This window comes from Symphalangus syndactylus, chromosome 2 (assembly GCF_028878055.3).
Source record: "Symphalangus syndactylus isolate Jambi chromosome 2, NHGRI_mSymSyn1-v2.1_pri, whole genome shotgun sequence".
In the NCBI taxonomy this organism is placed as follows: Eukaryota; Metazoa; Chordata; class Mammalia; order Primates; family Hylobatidae; genus Symphalangus; species Symphalangus syndactylus.
Window position 1 is genome coordinate 11503385 of NC_072424.2, and position 21638 is coordinate 11525022.

Here is a 21638-nt window from a genome sequence, read left to right on the forward strand (position 1 = left end):
CCAGAGACAGTTCCAGCACTCACAGCCTCCCCCCGCTCAGTTCCAGCACTCAGTTCCCCCCGCTCAGTTCCAGCACTCAGTTCTCCCCGCTCAGTTCCGGCACTCAGTTCCCCCCGCTCAGTTCCGGCACTCAGTTCTCCCCGCTCAGTTCCGGCACTCAGTTCCCCCCGCTCAGTTCCGGCACTCAGTTCTCGCCGCTCAGTTCCGGCACTCAGTTCCCCCCGCTCAGTTCCAGCACTCAGTTCTCCCCGCTCAGTTCCAGCACTCACAGCCTCCCCCCGCTCAGTTCCAGCACTCAGTTCCCCCCGCTCCGTTCCAGCACTCAGAACCCCCGCTCAGTCCCAGCACTCACAGCCTCCATTTCCTCAACTAGAAATCAAGGAGGGTGGGGTACCCTTCAACTCTCCTATTTCTCTGCCTGCTTCTCTCTATACATGGTATCTACCTCTGTTCAGGCTGCCATATCAAAATATCATCAACCAGGCAGCTTACAAACAATGGAAATTCATTTCCCACAGTTGTGGAGCCTGGGAAAGTCCAAGACTGAGGGGCAGGTGGATTTGGAGTCTGGCGAGGGCCTGTTTCCTGGCTCATAGAAGGCACTTTCTCACTGTGTCCTCACAGGGTGGAAGGAACAAGCTCTCCGGGGCCTCTTTTAGAAGGACACTCAGCCCTCATGACCTAATCACCTCCCAAAGGCTCCACATCCTAATCCCATCACCTCGGTGATTAGGTTTCTGTGTATGAAGTGGGGAGGGGGAGGGCATGGACCATCGCACGTGGAAAGAGATGCTGAGAATGGTGCTCCTTTCTCAATGGTAGATTGCTTGGAGAATGCCTAGGTTTTGTTGTTGTTGTTGTTGTTATTTTGAAACAGAGCCTTGGTCTATCACCCAGGCTGAGTACAGTGGTGCCATCTCGGCTCACTGCAACCTCCACCTCTGGGTTCAAGCGATTCTCCTGCCTCAGCCTCCCAAGTACCTGGGATTACAGGCACCTGCCACCACACCTGGCTAATTTTTGTACTTTTAGTAGTTATGGGGTTTTACCATGTTGGCCAGGCTGGTCTTGAACTCCTGACCTCAGGTGATCCGCCCGCCTCGGCCTCCCAAAGTGCTGGGATTACAGGCGTGAGCCACCACGTCCAGCCATGCCTAAGTTTTTTACATCCTTTTAACTTTAATATAGTTTGCAATAACTATATTTTAATAACTAGCATACAACATTATTACAAAAATAATGGTCATTATTCTAAAACGAAAAGGTTCTAAGACTCTAGACCAGAGGTCAGCAAACTACAGTCTACGGGCCAAATTTGGCCCACAGCTTAGATTTATACTGCCCATAAGCTAAGAATGGTTCCCATCTTTTATTCTATTTTATTTTTTTAGATGGAGTTTCGCTCTTGTTGCCCAGACTGGAGTGCAATGGCACAATCTCGACTCAACACAACCTCCGCCTCCCGGGCTGAAGCAATTCTCCTGCCTCAGCCTCCCAAGTAGCTGGGATTACAAGCACGCACTGCCACATCTGGCTAATTTGTATTTTTAGTAGAGATGGGGCGTCTCCATGTTGGTCAGGCTGGTCTCAAACTCCCAACCTCAGGTGCTCCGCTCACCTCAGCCTTCCAAAGTGCTATAATTATAGGTGTGAGCCACCGTACCCGGTCCTCATCTTTTTTTTTAAAGGAGGTAAAACATAACCGAAAATTAACCATTTTAAAGTATACAATTTAATAGTGTTTAATATTTAGTACGTTCCTAATGTTGTGCAACCACCACCTCTATCTAGTTCTAAAGTATTTTCATCACTGCAAAAGGAAACCCCAAAGCCACTGATACCATTTGGATGTCTGTCCCCTCCAAATCTCTTGTGGAAATGTGATCTCCAGTGTTGAAGATGGGCCTTGTGGGAGGGGTTTGGATCATGGCACATCCCTCCGGAATGGCTTGGCACCATCCTCTTGGTGAGGAGCCAGTCCTTGCTCAGTGAGTTCCCGATACACTGGTTGTTTAAGAGTGTGGCAGTTCCTCCCCTCTCTTGCTCCTGCTCTTGTCCTGTGATGCACTGGCTCTCCCTTCCCCTTCTGCCATGATTGGAAGTTTCCGGATGCCTCTCCAGAAGCAGATGCCAGCACCATGATTCCTGTACAGCTTACAGAAACATGAGCCAATTATAACTCTTTTCTTTTTTTTTTTTTTTGTGATACAGGGTCTTACTCTGTCACCCAGGCTGAAATGTAGTGATGCAATCTCCGCAACTTCCACTTCCTCGGCTCCAGGGACCTAATCCCCCCACCTCAGCCTTTTGAATAGCTGGGACTACAGGTGTGTGCCACCACACCTGGCTAATTTTTAAATTTTCTCTAGAAATGGGGTTTTGTCATGTTGTCTAGGCTGGTCTCCAACTTCTGGGCTCAAAGGATCAGCCTGCCTAGGCCTCCCAAGGTTTTGGGGCCACAGGCATGAACCACTATGTCCAGCCTTATACCTCCTTTCTTATAAATTACCTAGCCTCGTGATCACCTGAGGTCAGGAGTTCAAGACCAGCCTGGCCAACACGGCAAAACCCTGTCTCTACCAAAAATACAAAAATGAACCAGGCATGTGGTGCATGCCTATAGTCCCAGCTACTAGGGAGGCTGAGGCAGGAGAATCACTTGAACCCAGGAGGGTGGAGGTTGCAGTGAGCTGAGATCGCACCATTGCACTCCAGCCTGGGGAACAGAGGGAGACTCCATCGCAAATAAACAAACAAACAAATCTATCTATCTCTCTATCTTACCCAGCCTCAAGTATTCCTTTATAGTAATGCAAACAGACTGACACTCCCACTAAGAGGCCACTCCCCATCACGCCCTCCCCTAGTCCCTGGCAACCACTAATCTGCTTTCTGTGTCCACAGATTTGCCTATTCTGGACATTTCACATGAACAGAATCACATTTCCTATTAATAGAATCATGTATGTCCCTCTGTGACTGGCTTCTTGCCCTTAGCATAATGTTTTCAAGGTTCACCCATGCTGTAGCATGATTGGTGTTTCATTCCTTTTTATGGCTGAATAATATTCCATTATAGGGACATATCACGTTTTCTTTATCCATTCATCCAACGATGGACATTTGAATTGTTTCTACCTTTTAAGTATTGTGAATAATGCTGCTATGAACAATTGTAAATAACTACTTGTTTGAACTTTTCTTTTTTTTTTTTTTTAGATAGAGTCTTACTCTTCTGCTCAGACTGGCGTGCAATGGCGCGATCTCGGCTCACTGCAACCTCTGCCTCCCAGACTCAAGTGATTCTCCTGCCTCAGCCTCCCCAATAGCTGGTATTACAGGTGCGAACTACCACGCCCGACTAATTGTTTTTGTATTTTTAGTAGATACGTGGTTTCACCATGTTGCCCAGGCTAGTCGCAAACTCCTGACCTCAGGTGATCTGCCCGCCTAGGCCTCCCAACATGCTGGGATTACAGGTGTGAGCCACCGCACCCAGCCTGAACTTTTTGTAAAGGCAAGTGAAGCAGTGGGAGTGGAGAAGGAACAATGACATCAGTAACTGGTTGTGATCAGCTAGTTTGTAAACACCACTGCACTTGGACCAACCTATGTGAACTGTTTCTACTTCTGGGTGCACACCTAAGAGACGAATCACTGGGTCAGACGGTAGTTCTAGGTTTAATGTCTTAACATAGTATCTTCCATTTTGCCTCTTGGCCTGCAAAACCTAAAGTATTTATTTTCTAGACCTCTGCAGAAAAAGTTTGCCAATCTGTGCTCTGAACAGAATTTATTATTCCTTTTAGCTGTTTAATGCTTTATAATTACAAAGTACTTTAGCATATATATTATATACTTTGATTTCATTGGCTTTTCATTACTGCATTTGGGAGCAGAAAAGACTGGTGGCAGGACCCTCATTTTACAGATGATCAAGACCCGAAAGCTCTGGGGAGCCCCACTGGGGTCCCACAATGACTAGGAGCTGGAAGCGGGACTCAAGCACAATCTCCCTTCAAAATCCACTTTTCCTTCTATTCTCCCACCAGCTAATCCAGTCACTGCAGACAAACATATCAACAAGGGGACTAGGAAAGTGTTTTACTGGAACATTTTATTAAGAAGGAACTTTAAAAGCGGCCTTGTAGCAATGTCAATGGGGGAAATTCTAGAACTTATTAAAATCCAGTGATATCCCCAAATCATCTGAAGAACATACAGTCATGTAACTGACTTGCTCAACCCACCAACATCGCCACGTATTTATCCAGCATGGACAAGACACCCATCTTAGCTCGGGAAGCCCATCGGGATGGAGGCCCCAGTGGGTGCTTCCCACAGCCAGGGGTGGAGGGAGCTTTAGGGCTGCTGACCCCATCACCCACTGCATTCCTGAGCTGAGCCGACTCTGCCTTAGTCCTGGAAGTGGCGCCCCCTCCAAGACGTAACTCCCCACCAACAGAAAACTCATGGTTCCCCAGGCAGTTCACGACATTTTGCTAAGATGAAATCTCTCCCTTTGCCTTCATTCAATGTTCAACAAGGTGTGCCAGGGACCACAGCAGGTGCTGGGAAGAGAGAAAGCAACAGGATTCAGCCCTCACCCTCGAGGGCCCTCCATCTAGCAGGGGACATGGAGCCACCACCTGCCCCCAGGGGGACTGGAGGGGAAGCATGTCGCAGAACCGCAGAGAGCAACACGGGATTGGGGGGTCGTCCAGCCTGGGTTGGGATGAGAAAGCTTTTGTCCCTCAGAGCAACAGGGGCTGATGGCCACAGAGCCTGAGTATGGAGATAGCACAGACCGTCATCGGGGCCACCTAAGTCTCAGGTGTCCTGCACACACCCTCACCTTCCCATTTCCCTTGGCCTCACCGGGCTGATTCTCAAAGCAACAACCCCCAAGAATAATGTGAAGAAAATTTGGCCACTTGGCCATGGTGCCTGGAGGAACAAGACCATTCCTGCCTTTGAAAAATGGTCAGGAAAACACTTATGATGTTAGGAGGACTTGAAAATAAATCTTGTGAAGTTAACAGAAGCACAGCAATTTGAAAGAAAAATAATCACATTTCCTTCCTGCTAAATCGGTATTTGCCCCTGGTAAAGTCAATTATGTTAAAGAAAATAAGTTATTATTTTCGAAAAATAAAAAAGAGGTTGATAAGTGCCTTTATTCCAGCAAATAAAACTCCAAGAAGCAAATGCTTGAGTTCCTGCGTTTAGGAAGGTCTCTAAGCAGCCTGCATGGGGTTTCTTAAAGGAAATGTTGGGATGAGCCACACAATTCCCGTTAATCTGCACAGCACTCATGGGATCTGACCTCAAGAGAAACTCATGTTTGTCTCTCAGAAGGAGAATGAAACACAGCCAGCTCCTAATGATCTTTAGACAGCCAAGAAGCTTGGCCGAAGGGCCCCTACACTCCCTCTTGGCTTTCTCCTCCTCCAAATCCTCTGTGCCCATCTGTACCTTGACTTTCTCCTCCTCCGAATCCTCTGTGCCCACCTGTCCAAATCCTCCGTGCCCACCTGCACATCCGCCAGACCAAGTTGTTGGGGTTTCTAGCTTTTCTTCCCAAATATACAGAAGTGACTTTGCTGACTTTGCTGCTAATAACACAGTATCATTAGTAACAGTAAGCAGCTGTCAAGTGTTTACCATGAGTTAGGCCATCCCGCCCCACTTACCCCCGGGACAGTTGGCAATGTCTGAGACATCCTGGCTTGACATCCTGGCAATGTCAATGGGAGAAATTCTAGAACTTATTAAAATACCAGTGATATCCCCAGATCATCTGAAGAACATACAGAGCTGGAGGGGGATCCTGCTACTGGGATCTACTGGGCAGGACCTGCTAAGTGTCCAGCAAGGTACAGGACAGCTCCCCAGGGTGAAAAATTATCCTGCCCAGAATGTCAACAGTGCAGGGGCTGAGAAACTGTGCTGACATGACCCAGGTCATTCAACTCTCCAGCAACTCTGTGCAATAAAAAGTACCATCATCACCTTGGACAGGCACACCAGCTGGGCACAGGCGGCTACAGCCACGCACCAGTAGGCAGCAGCAGCGGCATGCAAGCCCAGGCATCAGCGGAGCCCCCGCTGCACGCTGGCAATCAATCCCAGGCATCAGTGGAGCCCCACTGCACTGGCAATCCCCGGCAGCCTCCCCTGGAAGTCCCTTCTTTGTGTTGAAGCCATTTAATATTCACAGGCACCAGGCAATGAGCCTCAGGCAGGTCACTTTGCAGGCAGCACAAGCTCTCAATGGGCAGAGCTGAGTCTCTCTCGTCCAGATGAGGGGCTACCTACTGCAGGCCCAAGCTCCTAACTATGCCTGGCTGACAAGAACTCATACCCAGAGTTCCATCACCCCAGAATCTGCTTTAGGGGTTCTGGCTAAGAAATTGAAGAAGGAAAATTCACAGCTCTATGTGCCTGGGGGAGACAGGCCTCTAATGTCCTCGACCCTGACCTCTTAAACCTGGCCCTGGGTGTGCTTAGTCCTCGCAGCTCCTCTCCACTCTCCTCCTCCTCCTTCCCACTTCCACCTAGGGCTCCCAGGCCCTAAGGACTCAAGACCATTCTCACTGGGCCCTCAGCTCTCGCACAAGCCTGTCCCCACAGGCTGGGGTGGAACAAAGGGATAAGTGTCTTCCAGAAGGGGTCCGGAGGCCAATGTGATGAGGCCAGCAGTGCCCGGGGCCTGACCTGGATCAGCCACAGACCCTGTCAAGCTGAGGCAGAGGAGCGGGAATTGCAGACTGTGACCTGGGACCAGCCAGGCACCCAGCTGGACAGGAGTGGATCTGGGAATGAGGCCAGGATGGCCACGAAGGGCATTTTAAAGGGCTTCCGGGCTGGCTGCAGGCACCCACAGTCTGAGGAAATCTGATCAGAGAACCAGAATGAATGACAGGCCCTGAGAAGACAAAACCTGAATGTGTTGGTTTAGCTGTGAAAAAATACAACATCGACAGTTCATTATCCACAAACCTGAAATACCCACAAATTTCCCAAACCCAAAGAGATTTTTGTAATTCATTTAACAGCAAAAGTCTAGCCTGAGCGGAGAGGAGCTAATTACAGATGGCTTCCCTCGTGCTGTGAATGTTCACACGCTCATGGCAGCAGAATCAATATGCTCGACTCCAGGGTGTTGCCCAGAGCTGCTTGGGGGTGTCTGGCACAGGAGCCACAAGCACAGCTCCCACCTGTCTCTCCACACTGTGACAAACTGGAATTCTGAAACACCGCTGGCCTCGCACAGCTCCCACCTGTCTCTCCACACTGTGACAAACTGGAATTCTGAAACACCACTGGCCTCGAGAGTTTCAGATATGGAAGAGTTGGGTGTATCAGACTATAAACCCCATGAAAGCAGCTCCAGATACCAATGTCTAAGAACAGGGCTGGCAAGCAAACAGGAAGGAAGGAAGAAAGAAGGGAAGGAAGGAAAGGAGGGGGAGAAGGAAGGAGGGAGGGAGGAAATGAAGGAGGAAAGGAAGGAGGAAAGAAGGAAGGAGGGGAGGAAGAAAGGACAGAAGGAATGAGGGAGGAAGGGGAGAAGGGAGGGAAGAAATGAGTTATTTCGAGGCAGAGTCTTCTTTAACTTATCTGTGGCTTAGGACAGAAGGCTTCCTAACCGAGGCTGAAACATGCAGGCTTCATCACCATTCGTCTCTATACATAAGTTACACAGCAGCCCAGGCTAGCTGCTTATGCAAGATGTTCATCTACTCACAAGAGAATCAATTACTAGAAAACCTGTCTACTAGTAAGTAAAATAAAACTTATAAAACTTTGAGGAAAGTGAAACTCACAATGCCATACTGTCCTTTTCCAATTTAAAACAATGACCAGAAATCGTATATTTTCTCTATAAGAAGTTAATATTGACTGTATAATAGTTTAACATGAATAACCCAACACTAAACAGTACTTTCTCTTCTCAAAGCTCTTCCACACACACTGTCCTGCTCTCTCCCCTGGGCAGAGCTGAGATGCATAGATGTGCTAGGATATGCCCTAACTCCAGGTAAGGGGCCCGGGACTCAGGGTGGGCAGAGGTGGCAGCAGTAAGTACTGTACCCAGGAATACCAGACCCCATTATTCAGGCTCTCAATCCAGTGCTCTAAACTCCACACCATAGTGTCCCAACGCTTAACTTTTAAGTCTCTGTTGCTCTCCTTGATTTAACTTCATAGCCTTTTTCTTTTTTTTTGAGACAGAGTCTCGCTCTGTCGCCCAGGCTGGAGTGCAGTGGCGCAATCTCGGCTCACTGCAAGCTCCGCCTCCCGGGTTCACGCCATTCTCCTGCCTCAGCCTCTCCGAGTAGCTGGGACTACAGGCGTCCGCCACCACGCCTGGCTAATGTTTTTGTATTTTTAGTAGAGAGGGGTCTGGATCTCCTGACTTCATGATCCGCCCACCTCGGCCTCCCAAAGTGCTGAGATTACAAGTGTGAGCCACCGCGCCCGACCAACTTTATAGCCTTTTTCATTGCATACATACTCATTGACAAGTATTATTTCAGAATATAAAGATTCCATTCTATAAAGACAAAAAACACTGAAAAACAAAGACACAGTTCTCATTAGCAAGCTTTAGTACACAGCCTTCTGAGGCCAAAAGAATTAAACAGCACAGGAAAGGGGCCTGGGGTGTGCATGTGCTTTTGGATGGTGGGAACAGGAACAGCCAGACAGATATGAAAAGGACACACTGAGGCCAGGCACGGTGGCTCACGCCTGTAATCCCAGCACTTTGGGAGGCCAAGGTGGGCGGATCACAAGGTCAGGAGATCGAGACCATCCTGGCTAACATGGTGAAACCCCGTCTCTACTAAAAATACAAAAAGTTACCGGATGTGGTGGTGCGCGCCTGTAATTCTAGCTACTTGGGAGGCTGAGGCAGGAGAATTGCTTGAACCCGGGAGGCGGAGGTTGCAGTGAGCCAAGATTGTGCCACTGCACTCCAGCCTGGGCAACAGAGCAAGACTCCACCCCAAAAAAAAACAAGAAAAAGACACATTGAGAAAGCAGCACTGCTCTTGGGCTTGGTACACCCTGAAGAATATCCTGAAATCTATAGGACATAAGTAGCAAAATACACCCCAAGGAAAAAGGCGGCGTCTGTCCTTGGCATCACTTCCGTCTTTATAGGGACATGAACATCTGTTCTGCCAAGTGACTTTCAGGGTGAAAGTCCTGAGGATGTACAACCTCTGTGCTCAACGCCAATGAAGCTGAAGAGTCCAGACTAACACTCTTCCTGGTAATGGAAAATAAGCATCAATAGGAACACGTGGAGGAGACCACCAAATCCACATTCTCCTCTTCCTGCGAGGCACACAGTCAGATTACATTTCCTACCCCACTTGTTGCAGGTCTGACCAGAGACTCAGGTCCCTGTGAGAAAATGTGAGCAGAAGGGATGGGCACCACCCCCAGACCGGGCCAGAAAGAAAATCTATGCACCGTCCTCATCTCTTTCTTTCCCCATCTACAGGTTGAATGGCAAAGGGCAGTGGAGGGCAGACTGGCAGGGTCGAAGGAGCCAGAGTCTCCGAATGGCCGGGCAGAGCAGAGCCCCTGCTCACCCTCCCCACAGCCCACTTTGACACCAATGAAAAACAAACTTGTATTGTATGAAGCCAGCAAAATGTTGGGGCTGTTTGTTACAGCAGCTAGCTAACAGTCAGAAAGGAAATCATGACTGTTACATAAATATACCTAAGTTTACCTAATGTAACCAATTAAGTTAAATCACTCCCCTGGGTGTGGTGGCTCACATCTCTAATCCCTGCACTTTGGTCAAGAGTTTGAGACCAGGGCAACATAACAAGACCCTCTCCCAATCTCTTTAAAAGTTTTTTTTAATTAGCTAGACCTGTAGTCCCAGCTACTCAGAAGGCCAGGGTTGGAAGATCACTTGAGCCTGGGAGTTCAAGGTTGCAGTGAGCTATGATCACATCACTGCACTCCGGTCTGGCCAGTAGACCAAGATCCTGTCTATAAAAATAAAGAAATAAAATAAAATTTAAAACTGAAACAAACCACTCAAGATGGCATATAAATCTTGCATCACACTCCTCAGGAGATGCAGCAACAAATTCTAGGTCTAAACAGCAACTGCAACTAGATAAAGACTCAAGGTAACACTTCTGATGAGAGATGTAGATATCTGCATTCATCCTGTCCCTTCAGGACCCCCCAGCAATCAATAAGAACTACAGTCCCTGATCTAACCTCAGAGCTAACATTAAAATTCCGACCAGCACTTTGCAACAGGCAGGGGCTACAGAAGCAATGGGGCCCATGCAGCAGGGCTGGGGAGAGCCTGAATTAAGCTAGAGATTCAGTCCCAGGCAACACAGCCTTCTACTTACAAAGCAATCAATAAAGGATGAAAGAAACTAACATTATCAAGCACAGACCATGGGCCCGGTTTGGGCTAGGTTATCTCTTTCTCCTCAGAAGGGCCCAAAGAGGTTGGTGTTATCGCCAGTTTTACAAAGGAGAGACTTGGGCTTAAGGTAAATAACCCCCAAGGTCACATGCCTAATAAGACACCAGGCTGATGATATTCAAAGACAGGTCTCTATGACCCCTAACCTGAGCTGTTTTGACAGCACACACTATATGCCAGGAGAAAACACCTTTTTCTCCTCAAGGCACCCAAATGAAAATTTAACAAACTGACAGACATCTGTCTGGGGTGAAACCATCTGCCTTTTGAAGACAGGGAGTGCCGTCGTGGATACTCAGTTTCCCACATGCATGTGGGCATGTGGGTAACTGCAGAGTGGCAGGCCAAAACTGAGCTCGCAAGTCATCATCAGGAAGCCCGGTGTCATTTATTTGTCACGAGCCAAGCCCCCTCCCTTGCCCCATTAGCTCCTGATATCAAAGCGCTTTTCTGACTGCCCAAGGCCACGGAGGGCTGTGTAAAGTGTGAGTGGGGGAGAGAAGCCAGCCTCGTGGGCTGTGGAGAAGAACAGTGCCCCCTGGAGTTGTGTGGGACAGCCCTGGGTCACTAAGTGTGTGACACCAGCACCAAAGCCCAGGTTTTGCCATCACTGTCCAACTGGGATTCCAGAGCCAGTATGAGGCTGGCTGCCCTACTCATGCTACAAAAACATAAATGGTAAGAAACTGGAATTAAGTCCAAGCAGGATGTGTGAATATCCTAATGCTAAATGCAGCTTAAGCCCAGATAGGCTGAGCTCAAAGAGACTGAGCCATGCTCACAGGAGCATGATCACACTTAAAGAACTGCTCCGAAGTTCCCGAGTGGATCTCAAACTACCTGATTGCATTGTTCTGTCACTAACTTGATTACAAGGAATTTCCAGATCTGAATACACAAACAAATTGGAGTCCATTAGAAAGCTCCTCACCTCCCTGGAGTCCAGTAGCACCAGGAACCCACAGGGTTGCAGGAAAAAAAAGAAAAAAATGCAAAGGCCACTAAACACAGAGGGAAACTGTAGATGAAAAGTCTTACGTTATCAAAATCATACTGTTATGGGCTACATTGTGTCCCTCCAAATCCATATGTCAGTGTTCTAACCTCAGAAATTCAGCATCCTGGATGTGTGACTGTATTTGGAGGCAGGGAATTTAAAGAGGTGACTAAGTTAAAGTGTGGTCTTTAGGGTAGGCCCTTATCCAGTATGACTAGTGTCCTTTCTTCTTTTTTTTTTTTCCCCCGAGATGGATTGTCGCTCTGCCACCCAGGCTGGAGTGCAGTGGTGCGATCTCGGCGCACTGCAAGCTCCACCTCCCGGGTTCACGCCATTCTCCTGCCTCAGCCTCCCGAGTAGCTGGGACCACAGGCACCCACCACCATGCCCGGCTAATTTTTTGTATTTTTAGTAGAGACGGGGTTTCACCGTGTTAGCCAGGATGGTCTCGATCTCCTGATCTCGTGATCCGCCTGCCTTGGCCTCCCAAAGTGCTAGGATTACAGACGTAAGCCACCGCACCCGGTCTTTTTTTTTTTTTGAGATGGAGTTTCGCTCTTGTTGCCCAGGATGAAGTACAATGGCACAATCTCGGCTCACTGCAACCTCCGCCTCCCAGGTTCCAGCGATTCTCCTGCCTCAGCCTCCTCAGTAGCTGGGATTACAGGTGCCTGCCACCACACCAGATTAATTTTTTGTATTTTTACTAGAGATGGGGTTTCACCATATTGGCCAGGCTGGTCTCTAACTCCTGACCTCAGATGATCCGCCCACCTCAGCCTCCCAAAGTGCTGGGATTACAGGTGTGAGCCACCGAGGCTGGCCATAGTGGCCTTATAAGAAGAGGAAATGAGGACACTGACACACACAGAAGGGAGGCCATATGAAGACAGGGTGATGACTGCTGTCTGTAACCCAAGGAGAGAGGTCTCAGAAGAAACCAACCACCAAAACACCTTGACTCCAGCATTGCAGAATTGTGAAGAAACATAGTCCTGTTGGTTAAGTCACCCTGTCTTGTGGTCCTTTGTTATGGTAGCTCCAGTCAACTAACACACAAATTCCACACTGTGATTTCAACGTCAGCTCCAAAGCACTTCCCATCATATCAATAAAAGCAAATTGAGGAACAGTGGCTGATGGCAAATTCGACCCATTTGCATAACAATGTTTCCAAACTGCCTTAAGATACATTAATTAGTTCCTGTCAACTCTCATCAGCCCAACCTCAGTGAGGCAAAGCCCACAGTACCATCCTGAACATCGCTGCTTAAAAATGGGGAAACCAGGCTGGAAGAGGTTCGAACACTCACCCTGGGTCACATGCATCAGCAGTGGCCTTGTCAGGACTAAAACTCAAACTCTGACCCCTCCTTAGGCGCCTCCTCATTTCCTCCCTGAAGGCCTTCTGGATGCACTGAAGGGTTTGAAAAGTGAACATCTTGACAACCGCATCTTGATAAGCGACCACCTGGTGTTAACTGTGGTCTCCACACTGGTGCATGTGCCCGGTCAGCCTTCCACTCTGTGATGTCTCTTCAAACTGGATCAAAGTCCTTCCCTGAATACACTCAACAATTTCTCAGCTCAGTGGACCCGCTCATACAGCGCCCGCACCAGCACCCCCTGGGTCGGCTGCCTTCTCCTGTACCGCAGCAGCACAGGGAGCTGCACGCTGCCTCCCAGATGAAACCAAGGCAAATGCAAACTCCAACCACAATGAGAAACAACTACACACCTACACAAGCAATAAGGATGGTGACAAATGATGGCAAGGATTCCGAGAAATCTACAATCACATATACGCTGCTGGTGGGAATGTGAACTGGCACAGTTACTCCAGGAAAGTTTGGCAGTTTCTTAAAAAGCTAAACATCCAACTACCAGAAGACTCAGCCTCTGCACTCTGGGGCATTTATCCCAGAAAATGAAGACTTAGGTTCATACTAAAACCTGTATGTGCTTGGTGACAGCAGCTGTATTTGTCATAGCCAAACTCAGATGTCCTTCGACAGGTGAACAGTTAATCGGGGGGCATATCCAGACCATGAAACGATACTCAGCAAAGAAAAGAAGCAACACCATGGTGAATATCCAGAGAGAGATACTGAGTGAAAAAAGCCAATCCCGAAAGCTTACCTCCTATGCAATTTCATTAATGGAACACTCTTTAAAGGACAATATTATAAAAACACAGAACAGGCAAAGGGTGGCCAGGATTTGAGGGGAGAAAGACGTGGAGGGAGGTAGGCGTGGCTATACAAGGACAACTGAGTGGTGCTTGTGGTGCTGGAAGGTTCTGCACCTTGACTATCGATGTCAACATCCCAGTCATGATGCTGTACTACAGCTTTACAAGACGTAACCTTAGGGGAAACTAGTAATGGCTGCTCATGATCTCCCTGAATTATATTTTATACCCGTTATTTGGCTATAATTATCTGAAAATACAAAGTTTAATGCAATCATCTGAAAATACAAAGTACAGAGAGGAAGAAAAGAAAGAAGGGAAAAGGGAGGGAGGGAAGGAGGGTGGGGACAGTGTACAAGCGTGCACTTGCTACAGCGATGGCCCTGGGGCGTCGGCGCCACACCCAGGAAAGGACACCTCGTGGCCTATTTCTTCCTCCCTATTTCACTACCTGCATCCACAGAGGTGATAAAGAGACAGAACTATTGACGCACACTAAGACAATCCTGATCAGATGTCTGGTATCCTAGGCAAACAATGGCACAGAAATAAATTTAAATTTTTTATGTTTCCAAAGTAAAATCAGGTTTGTAGAAATATAATATGCCCTGATTTGGTTTTGCTGCAATTCCAGTGAATGAAAATGCCTGCGTTTCTATTTACTTATGATCAAAACTAATTTTTCTTCCCCAAACTAGCAGCTTGCTTGCTACTCTAGATAACAAAAGAGATCTCTCATCAACTCCCACGCTCCCAAATTTATTTGGATATCACACAATTCCTAGCAATTATCATTGCTTAGAGCTAACATGAACGCATACAACTCGGGCTCCTCACACTGAGCAAATGTGACTTCTACCCCAATTAGAAAGCAAAACACACTATCAAGAAATCAACTGTTGAAGAAAGGCATTTTTCCGGCAATCTGTTAAATGCACACAGAAGTCACTTGTCACTATGTTTCTAAACTTTGTACTTTATTAAATAAAAAGTTAATAAAAGCAACGCTTCATTGAGTACTTGGCATATCTTAAACGCAGTGCTAAACTCTCTGCCAACATCATCTCAGCGAGTCCTCACGACGTGGCAGCAAGCAGACTTGGTTCCACTTCACAGATGAGAAAACCAAGGCTAAGAAAGTATGAGTAATTTGCTCAAGGGTCCCATTATGAATAAGGGCAGCGCCAATGCCCCATTCCATTTGAGAGCTGCACCTGGAAGTGGCCAAAGTGAAGAGCACACTTGGGTTCACTACCTTCAATGAACTTAGTAACAGATCTCAAGGGTGCAGAGAGCCTCACCCTGCAAGCTTCTCTCCCATCATCTGTATTAGTTTTCCACTGCTGCCATAACAAATTCCCACAACCCAGCCAGCTTAAAACCACACAAAGTTATTATCTCAGTTCCACAGGCCACACGCCCAGCAGCTCAGGGTCTCAAAATCAAGGTGTGGGCTGGCTGGGCTCTTAGCAGGAGGCCCTGGGGAGGAAATCTGTTTCCAAGCTCATTCAGGGTGTTGGCAGGATCCAATTCTTTGTGACTGCTGGTCATTAGCTAGGGGCCTCCCATAGCTCCCTGAGGCCTCTCTCTGGTCCTTGCAAGTGAGCCCCTACATCTCAGGGCCAGCAACTGGGCCTCCAAACACAGGCTCTTCTGACGGCCTGTTTCATAACTTTGACAGCCAAAGTTCCCTGTGCCCATGTGGATAGTCCTGAATAATAATCTCCCATCTACCAACTGCAGGTAAGCTGAATCACATCTGCAAAGTCCCTTTTGCCATGTAACATATCGAATTCACAGAGTCTGGGGATTAGGGCATGGACCTTTTCGGGGACCATTATTCTGCCTTCAACACCATCGTTGAGATGTGAGTGAGTGAGTGAGCACACGGTCAGCACGTGTGATTCTAGAACATACTGCATCTTTTCACCTAATCTTAGGAACAGGATCCATAGCAACATAATTTTATCGACGTCGGGACATAAGACTGCCTACTGGGCTGTGAGGGAAAAGATCATCTGGCCAGTGTGACAGCTGAGTCAAGGTTTATGCCTGTTAATATGCCAGGCCTGTAAACATGACCCACCAACTCAAAACCAAGGGGGAAACGTGGGCTGGTAAATTTCACAGGCAGCCCCCAGTGGAAGGAATCGGGAGGAACCAGCATTTCCTGCCTTTGCAGAAGGAACCCCACATCAGCTGTTTACTCCTTTCCCAATTTTACAAAATAAATATACAACTGAAATATCTCATTTACAAACAATGCTTCTAACAGATTCCAAGTACTTGCAAACAATAAGCTGTGATTCATGTTTCCAAATGAGATGGAGTTTTATCATTTTCTTTCCCCTCGTGATTCATTCATGGGCCAAGTGGCCAGAGTGGAAGTGTGCTCCACCCACAGAGCCACCAGAGTGCCTCCAGGGAAACACAGCCCTGTTGTTAAGCTCCGAAAAATACTGGAGTTGGTAAGGGTGGTGGAGGGGTCCTCCAGTAATTTTCCCTTAGGTGGAAACAGCCAATCACCTACTGGAAATAAATCCCTACATCCCAGCACCTACATCCTTCCCAGTCAGTGCCCTCCGTGAGAACCACTAAAATCCTCCCACTGCACACTTGCAGACAAGTGGGGAGCCTGGGATGGCCCCAATGAGCTCATGCTGAGCTCCCCTCCCACCCTCCCTGATGGGGGACTCTGGTTAAAGTGCCTCTGGATGCCGACGGAGTGGTGCTGTCTCATTATTGTCTACCCAGCGAGCTGTCATCTGCACCCAGTGAGAGGAAGCACAGCAGCCACTCTCTCCTCTACCTTCAGCCCTTCACATTTGTCCTAGAATTTCCTGGCAAAATCATCCCAGATGCTTTTCGCCTTTTAAAATTTTCCAACACAGTTTTGTATTTCTTCTTTTTCTAACTTTTTTAAATTTATTTTTTCTTAATAATCACATATGGAGTTTTCTTAAAACCAAAGTATTAGCAAGAGGTGTGATGTTAGAAGTCACCACCATGAGCGCTGGTGAAGCTTCTAGGTGTGAGACTCAAGGACACCGCCCTGTTCTGGCCCTCAGCCTCCTCCCCAGCAAGGAGACCCCGTTCTCCCATCTACGAACGCTCTTCTCCAGACCATCCAGCTACACTATAGGATCCTAACTGACACCATCCAGGTCTCTCTGGGGGCAGACGAAAGGTAACAAGGTCTCTTAAAATGTGGTGTCCCAAAGAGAAGCCCTCCCCATCTGCAGGCAAGCACAGGACACTGTGGCAGCTGAACCCAGGGCGGCCACACTTCACACCCAAGAGGCACCACTTACTAGTGATGTGAGCTAAGGCAAGCAATCCACCTCTTCCTTGCCTCTGTAGAATGGGAGCAGTGATGGCCCCCACTGCACCCCCAATGGCCACTACTGCACCCTGGCCATGGAGTTGCTTCCTCAGCAGGGCCAGGGCTATGGGATGCCTGCTCCTCTGCCAGCCTCCTGCCTCTCCTGCCTATCCACCTCCTCCTCTCTCTCTGTGTGTGTGCTGGTGCTAGGTTCCCTGGGAGATAGTCCTCAGCTCTCTCCTCTACACACTACCCCCACAGGGACCCCCACTGTCGCCACACCCCAAGCATTCTCAGCTGGAATATCCACCCGGAACCTCCCTCCTCCGATGCAGACTGAAGGCATGTGCCAAGTGCCCCAGACTGAATCCATTAGGTGGTGCACAGGGTGCAGGTTACACACTGAGTCTGCGGTCAGATGAGCTCTCCTGCACTTTTGTGAATGTGTCTGAGCCTCGGTTTCCTCATCTGCAAAATGGGGAGATGGGGAGGAAGCTCAGCCATAATGATCCTGAAGCAAAGAGGCCCCCTATGCCTCCCAGCATGTGGAACAAGCTAAGTGCAGGCCCGGTGGGACCCAGGGCTGTCCCAGGACTGTCCCCATGACCACTGTCCAGCTGGCTCCGTGGTCAGGGCCCACTGTAAGTCACTGACAGCAGAGAGAAGCAACTGTTCACAGAAAGGAGAGCGCTCCGGGGACAAGGGCTGCCAGGGCGCTTCCCAAAGGTCAGAGGGCCAGGATTCAAACCACACCAGCAGAGAGAGGGTCGGGCAAGTCACTGCCAGTGCAGGCCCAGCACGGGCCAGGCACAGAATGGGCGTGGGGCTGCTACTGAGACGGGGCCCTTGGAGGACACAGCCTGGGCTGTGGGAGGCGAGACCACCAAACGTCTTCCCAGTCGGGTCGAGTGGCCTGGACGAGGCAGGCGGTCAAGGCTGTCTGTGGATGGTGGGACGGGGAATAGCAAGCCCGAAAACCAACTGAGAAGATCCCGGACCCCGGAGAGCAGGAGAGTAGCCACGGCCCAGTCCCGAGACCAGGCACGCAGATCAGGAAGAGGTGGGCGTCCGCAGGCCTCGGCGACGGGCTGAGGGTCCCCCGCGGACGGGCCCGTCTGTTCAGCCACAAGGGAAAGCCTCCCTCTCTGGAATGCGCATTCGGGTCCGAAATGTAAACTTGCAACCCGACTCCTTCCATCCCCCCTCGGAAGCGACAAAGAGCCGCGGAGCAAAAACAGGCCCCCGCTCTCCCGGACGGGTCTCCGGGCCCAGGGCCACTGGGGCGCTCGGCCGCTCGCCTTCTCTCCAAGGTCCCACACGGTTCCCAGCGAGACCGCCGAGGGGCAAGGGGCGCCGGCCACCTATCCGCGCCCGCTCCTCCCCGCCGGGAAAGGGCGGAATTCTCCGCTGGGACGGCGCCGACCTGAGCCCGCCCATCCAGAGCCCGGACGCGGGACGCAAGTTCATCCAAGAAGCAGAAGCCACCGCGAAACAGTGACCCCTGGGCTTCCCTGACGGGCCCAGCCGCGCAGATGGCAGCGGCCGGGGCCGGGGAGTTGGGGGTACCCCGGGGGGCTCCGCCGCAGAGGTCCCGAGGAGCGGGCGTCGGAGGGGACACCCTAGGGAGGGACGCGCCCGCCCCCATTCCCACCCCACCCCCTCGTGTTCCCGACCCGGATCCCCAGGGCTGGAGCGGACGCCGCCGGAGGCGCGGGGCGGCCGGGGGCGCTGGGCACTGCGCGCGGGGCGGCGGCGCAGGCGCGGGCGGAAGCGCCTCTCCCCGGCACGGCGGCCGCTCGGGGTGGCGGCAACAGGCGCCCGGCACACACGCCCCGCCAGAGCCTGGGCTTGGGGCGAGAGGCGCGGCGGCGGCGCTGCTCACCCACGCCGTACTTCTCCTCGCGCTTGGTGGGCACCCAGCGAGTCATGGCGCCGCCGGAGCCGCCGCGGGTCGGGCAGGAAACTCCGCGTCTAGGCCGCCATTTTCCATTCCTTTCGAGCCGCGACAGGATGGGGAGGAAAAAGTTTGCGGCGGAGGCGGTGTCATGTGGGACGGGGCGGGCGGAGCGTCGCGGGCCGGATGGGAAAGGCCGGGAGCGCCGGCAGGAGGCGGGACGGCCGCGAGCTCTGCGCCCGCCCTCGGCGCGGACCGTGGGCTCGGACCCCGCGGCCGCCGGGGCTCCCCTTCCTCGGTCCCAGGGCGCCCAGCCCCGCGCCCCGCACCTGGGCGCCCCCGCGGGGTTCTCCTGAGTTCCTGGAGCTCCCGGGGCTGGCGCTCACGCCGTCAGAGGGGTGTGCCCTTAGCGGGGTGGGATGGGCGGGGGGTTTCTACGCGACGTAGGAAACGGCGGCTTGCAAGCCGCGAGCTTAGGCCGGAGCCTGGTGGTGCGAGGTCCCCAGCTCGGATTTCTCCCTGGTGGAGAGTCCCGGAGCAGAACAAACCTGCCTGAGCACGTGGCTCATTCATTCATTCGACAAACATTACCTGAGCGCCTGCCCAGCCATTGCCCGAGTGTGCTGGGAGCGCCGCACCAACTGGCTGGTTGGTGGGAGAAGGGACACGTCAGGTAACAAACAGCACAGGTAAGTGCCGGCCACTCAGATGGGGTGGAAAGAGGTGGCACAGCGCTCCCGAGGGAGTGCGTTCCAGACAGGTGACCTCTTGCTTGGGTGCTGAATGAGTGGAGTTTTCCAGAGAGACCAAGAGGAAGGCAGCCGCAGAAACCTCAGCCCAGCTGGGCTTGCAGAAGCTAATGCTAGAATAGTTGTGGGACTCAGGATCTGCTGAAGTCGGGCCAAGAGGGAAGCAGGGAAAGGAAAGCCCAGGCCACGCGTGGGGCTCGGGAACGGCATCCTCGCCCGAGGTGGGAGTTCTCAGGCCCTGGTGTTTCCCATGACAGTAAAAGGTGGGGGCTTCAGATTTCTCCAAGGGAAAAGTTAAAGCAACACACACCTATTTCTTTTTACTGCAATTTCAGAAAAGAGAAGTTAAAGCCAAGAAACGGACAAAGCCTCCGAATGAAGGCAGCCCTTTAAATGGAGTAAATTTGGTTTCATGGCACATTGATGGGGCGTCTTCTCTCCGAAGACACAGAGACAACTGCAGTAGGTCTGGGGGCCATCAGGGATTGGAGGAACGAAGGTAAGAAAAGGAAGAAAGTAAGAAAAAGAGGTCCCTACCTCTGTGTGGTAGGGACAGTGCTGAACAGCAGGGCTGAGAGAGCCCACAGGGAGGTGGCCACGATGGCCACAGGGCCTGGGGAGGACCAGGTGGGGCACTATCCTGCGGTAGAGAATGCCCGTCACTTGCCCTAGGGGCCACCCAGAATGCAGATTAACTAAGCATTCGGGAATGGCAGAGGAGCTTTTCCATTTTCGTGGGTTAGAGGAAACCTGCGGCGTTCAAGAGGATAACGTGGGACCTGAGCATTCTGGTAAGTCAACCCCACATTCATGGAAAGCCACGGGCTCTGTTTTACTGATAAGGAACTGAAATCTCACAGAGGAAGTGGCCAGGCTCACTCACACACAGCATGCACTTGAAGCTTTCTGTGGAAATCAGAAAGCTCCGGGGCTCAGGCGCTGTAGTGGTGGCCTGGTGACTCTGACCCCTTGAAGGAGAAGCATCTGTGAAGGTGCTGTGCAGGAGAAGTAGGGTGCTCTACAATAAAGGACATGGTGGCCTGACCTGCTCCAGAGCAGGGAGGGCTCCCTTGAGGAAATAAGATAAACCCAGACTTTAAGGATAAACAGAAACCAGCTAGGTGAACTGGAATGAGAACAGCACGTGCAAAGGCCCTGGTTTACCACTCCTTCAGAGCACGGAAAGGCCAGGATGGCCGAAGCATAGGAAACAATAGGAAAGTGACATAAATTGAGGCTGCAGAGGTAGAAGAAAGGCCTTATTGGTAGTGCTAGGAATCTGGAATTCTGCAAAGAAGCCTGGGAAACAGATTTTGGTGACACTCGCCTTCTCTTTAATGTGTAGTTTCAATTCTGTTGGTGTGATTCTGCATTGGAGATGGTGTGTTGTAATGAATGGCCAGGACCTTAAGAGTCATGAAGACTTGGGAGGCCTGGCCTTGCCATGCCCAGCTGCATGGCCATCCTCCTCCTGTTTCTGGCCGTTCTGTTTCTAAACCTTGGGGTTCTGATATTCCTACATACAAACTAGGGGTTGTAATATGAACCTCACAGGTCAGTCTTAGGATTATAAGAGGAGAAATGACTGCATGTGTAAGACATCGTAATGATGTGCTTCCTCATCTGACCCTACCTCCAGGCTCTTTGATAACCTCATGGCTCCCATTTTCTAGAACAGTTGCCACTTGCACTCAGATAAAGGTGACTCACTGAATGCATAAATAAGTGTAGTGCAGTATTTGCATATTTTTGGTAGACTGTCATATAATAAATTTATAAATCAGAATTTTAAAACTCCAGGTGGGGCCGGGCACAGTGACCCATGCTTGTAATCCCAGCATTTGGAGAGGCTGAGGCAGGCAGATCACTTGAGGTCAGGAGCTCGAGGTCAGCCTGGCCAACCAGGGTTTTAGCAGAAACCCTGTCTGTACTAAAAATACAAAAATTAGCTGGGCGTGGTGGCGCACACCTGTAGTCCCAGCTACTCAGGAGACTGAGGCAGGAGAAT

The 21638-nt window shown here is 50.5% G+C and overlaps 1 protein-coding gene across 10 annotated transcripts in view; it reads right to left on the reverse strand.

Annotated features, from left to right (window-relative positions):
- The window catches only part of DOCK1 (dedicator of cytokinesis 1), a 556524-nt gene extending 537449 nt beyond the window's left edge, over window positions 1-19075 (reverse strand). For all 10 annotated transcript variants that reach the window (XM_055245699.2, XM_055245682.2, XM_055245663.2 and 7 more), the window contains exon 1: window positions 18870-19075. In XM_055245699.2, coding sequence (XP_055101674.2) covers window positions 18870-18915 — 46 coding nt within the window. In that variant the 5' untranslated portion in view covers window positions 18916-19075. The remainder of the gene's footprint in view (window positions 1-18869) is intronic.
- Between the last annotated feature and the right edge of the window lie 2563 nt (window positions 19076-21638).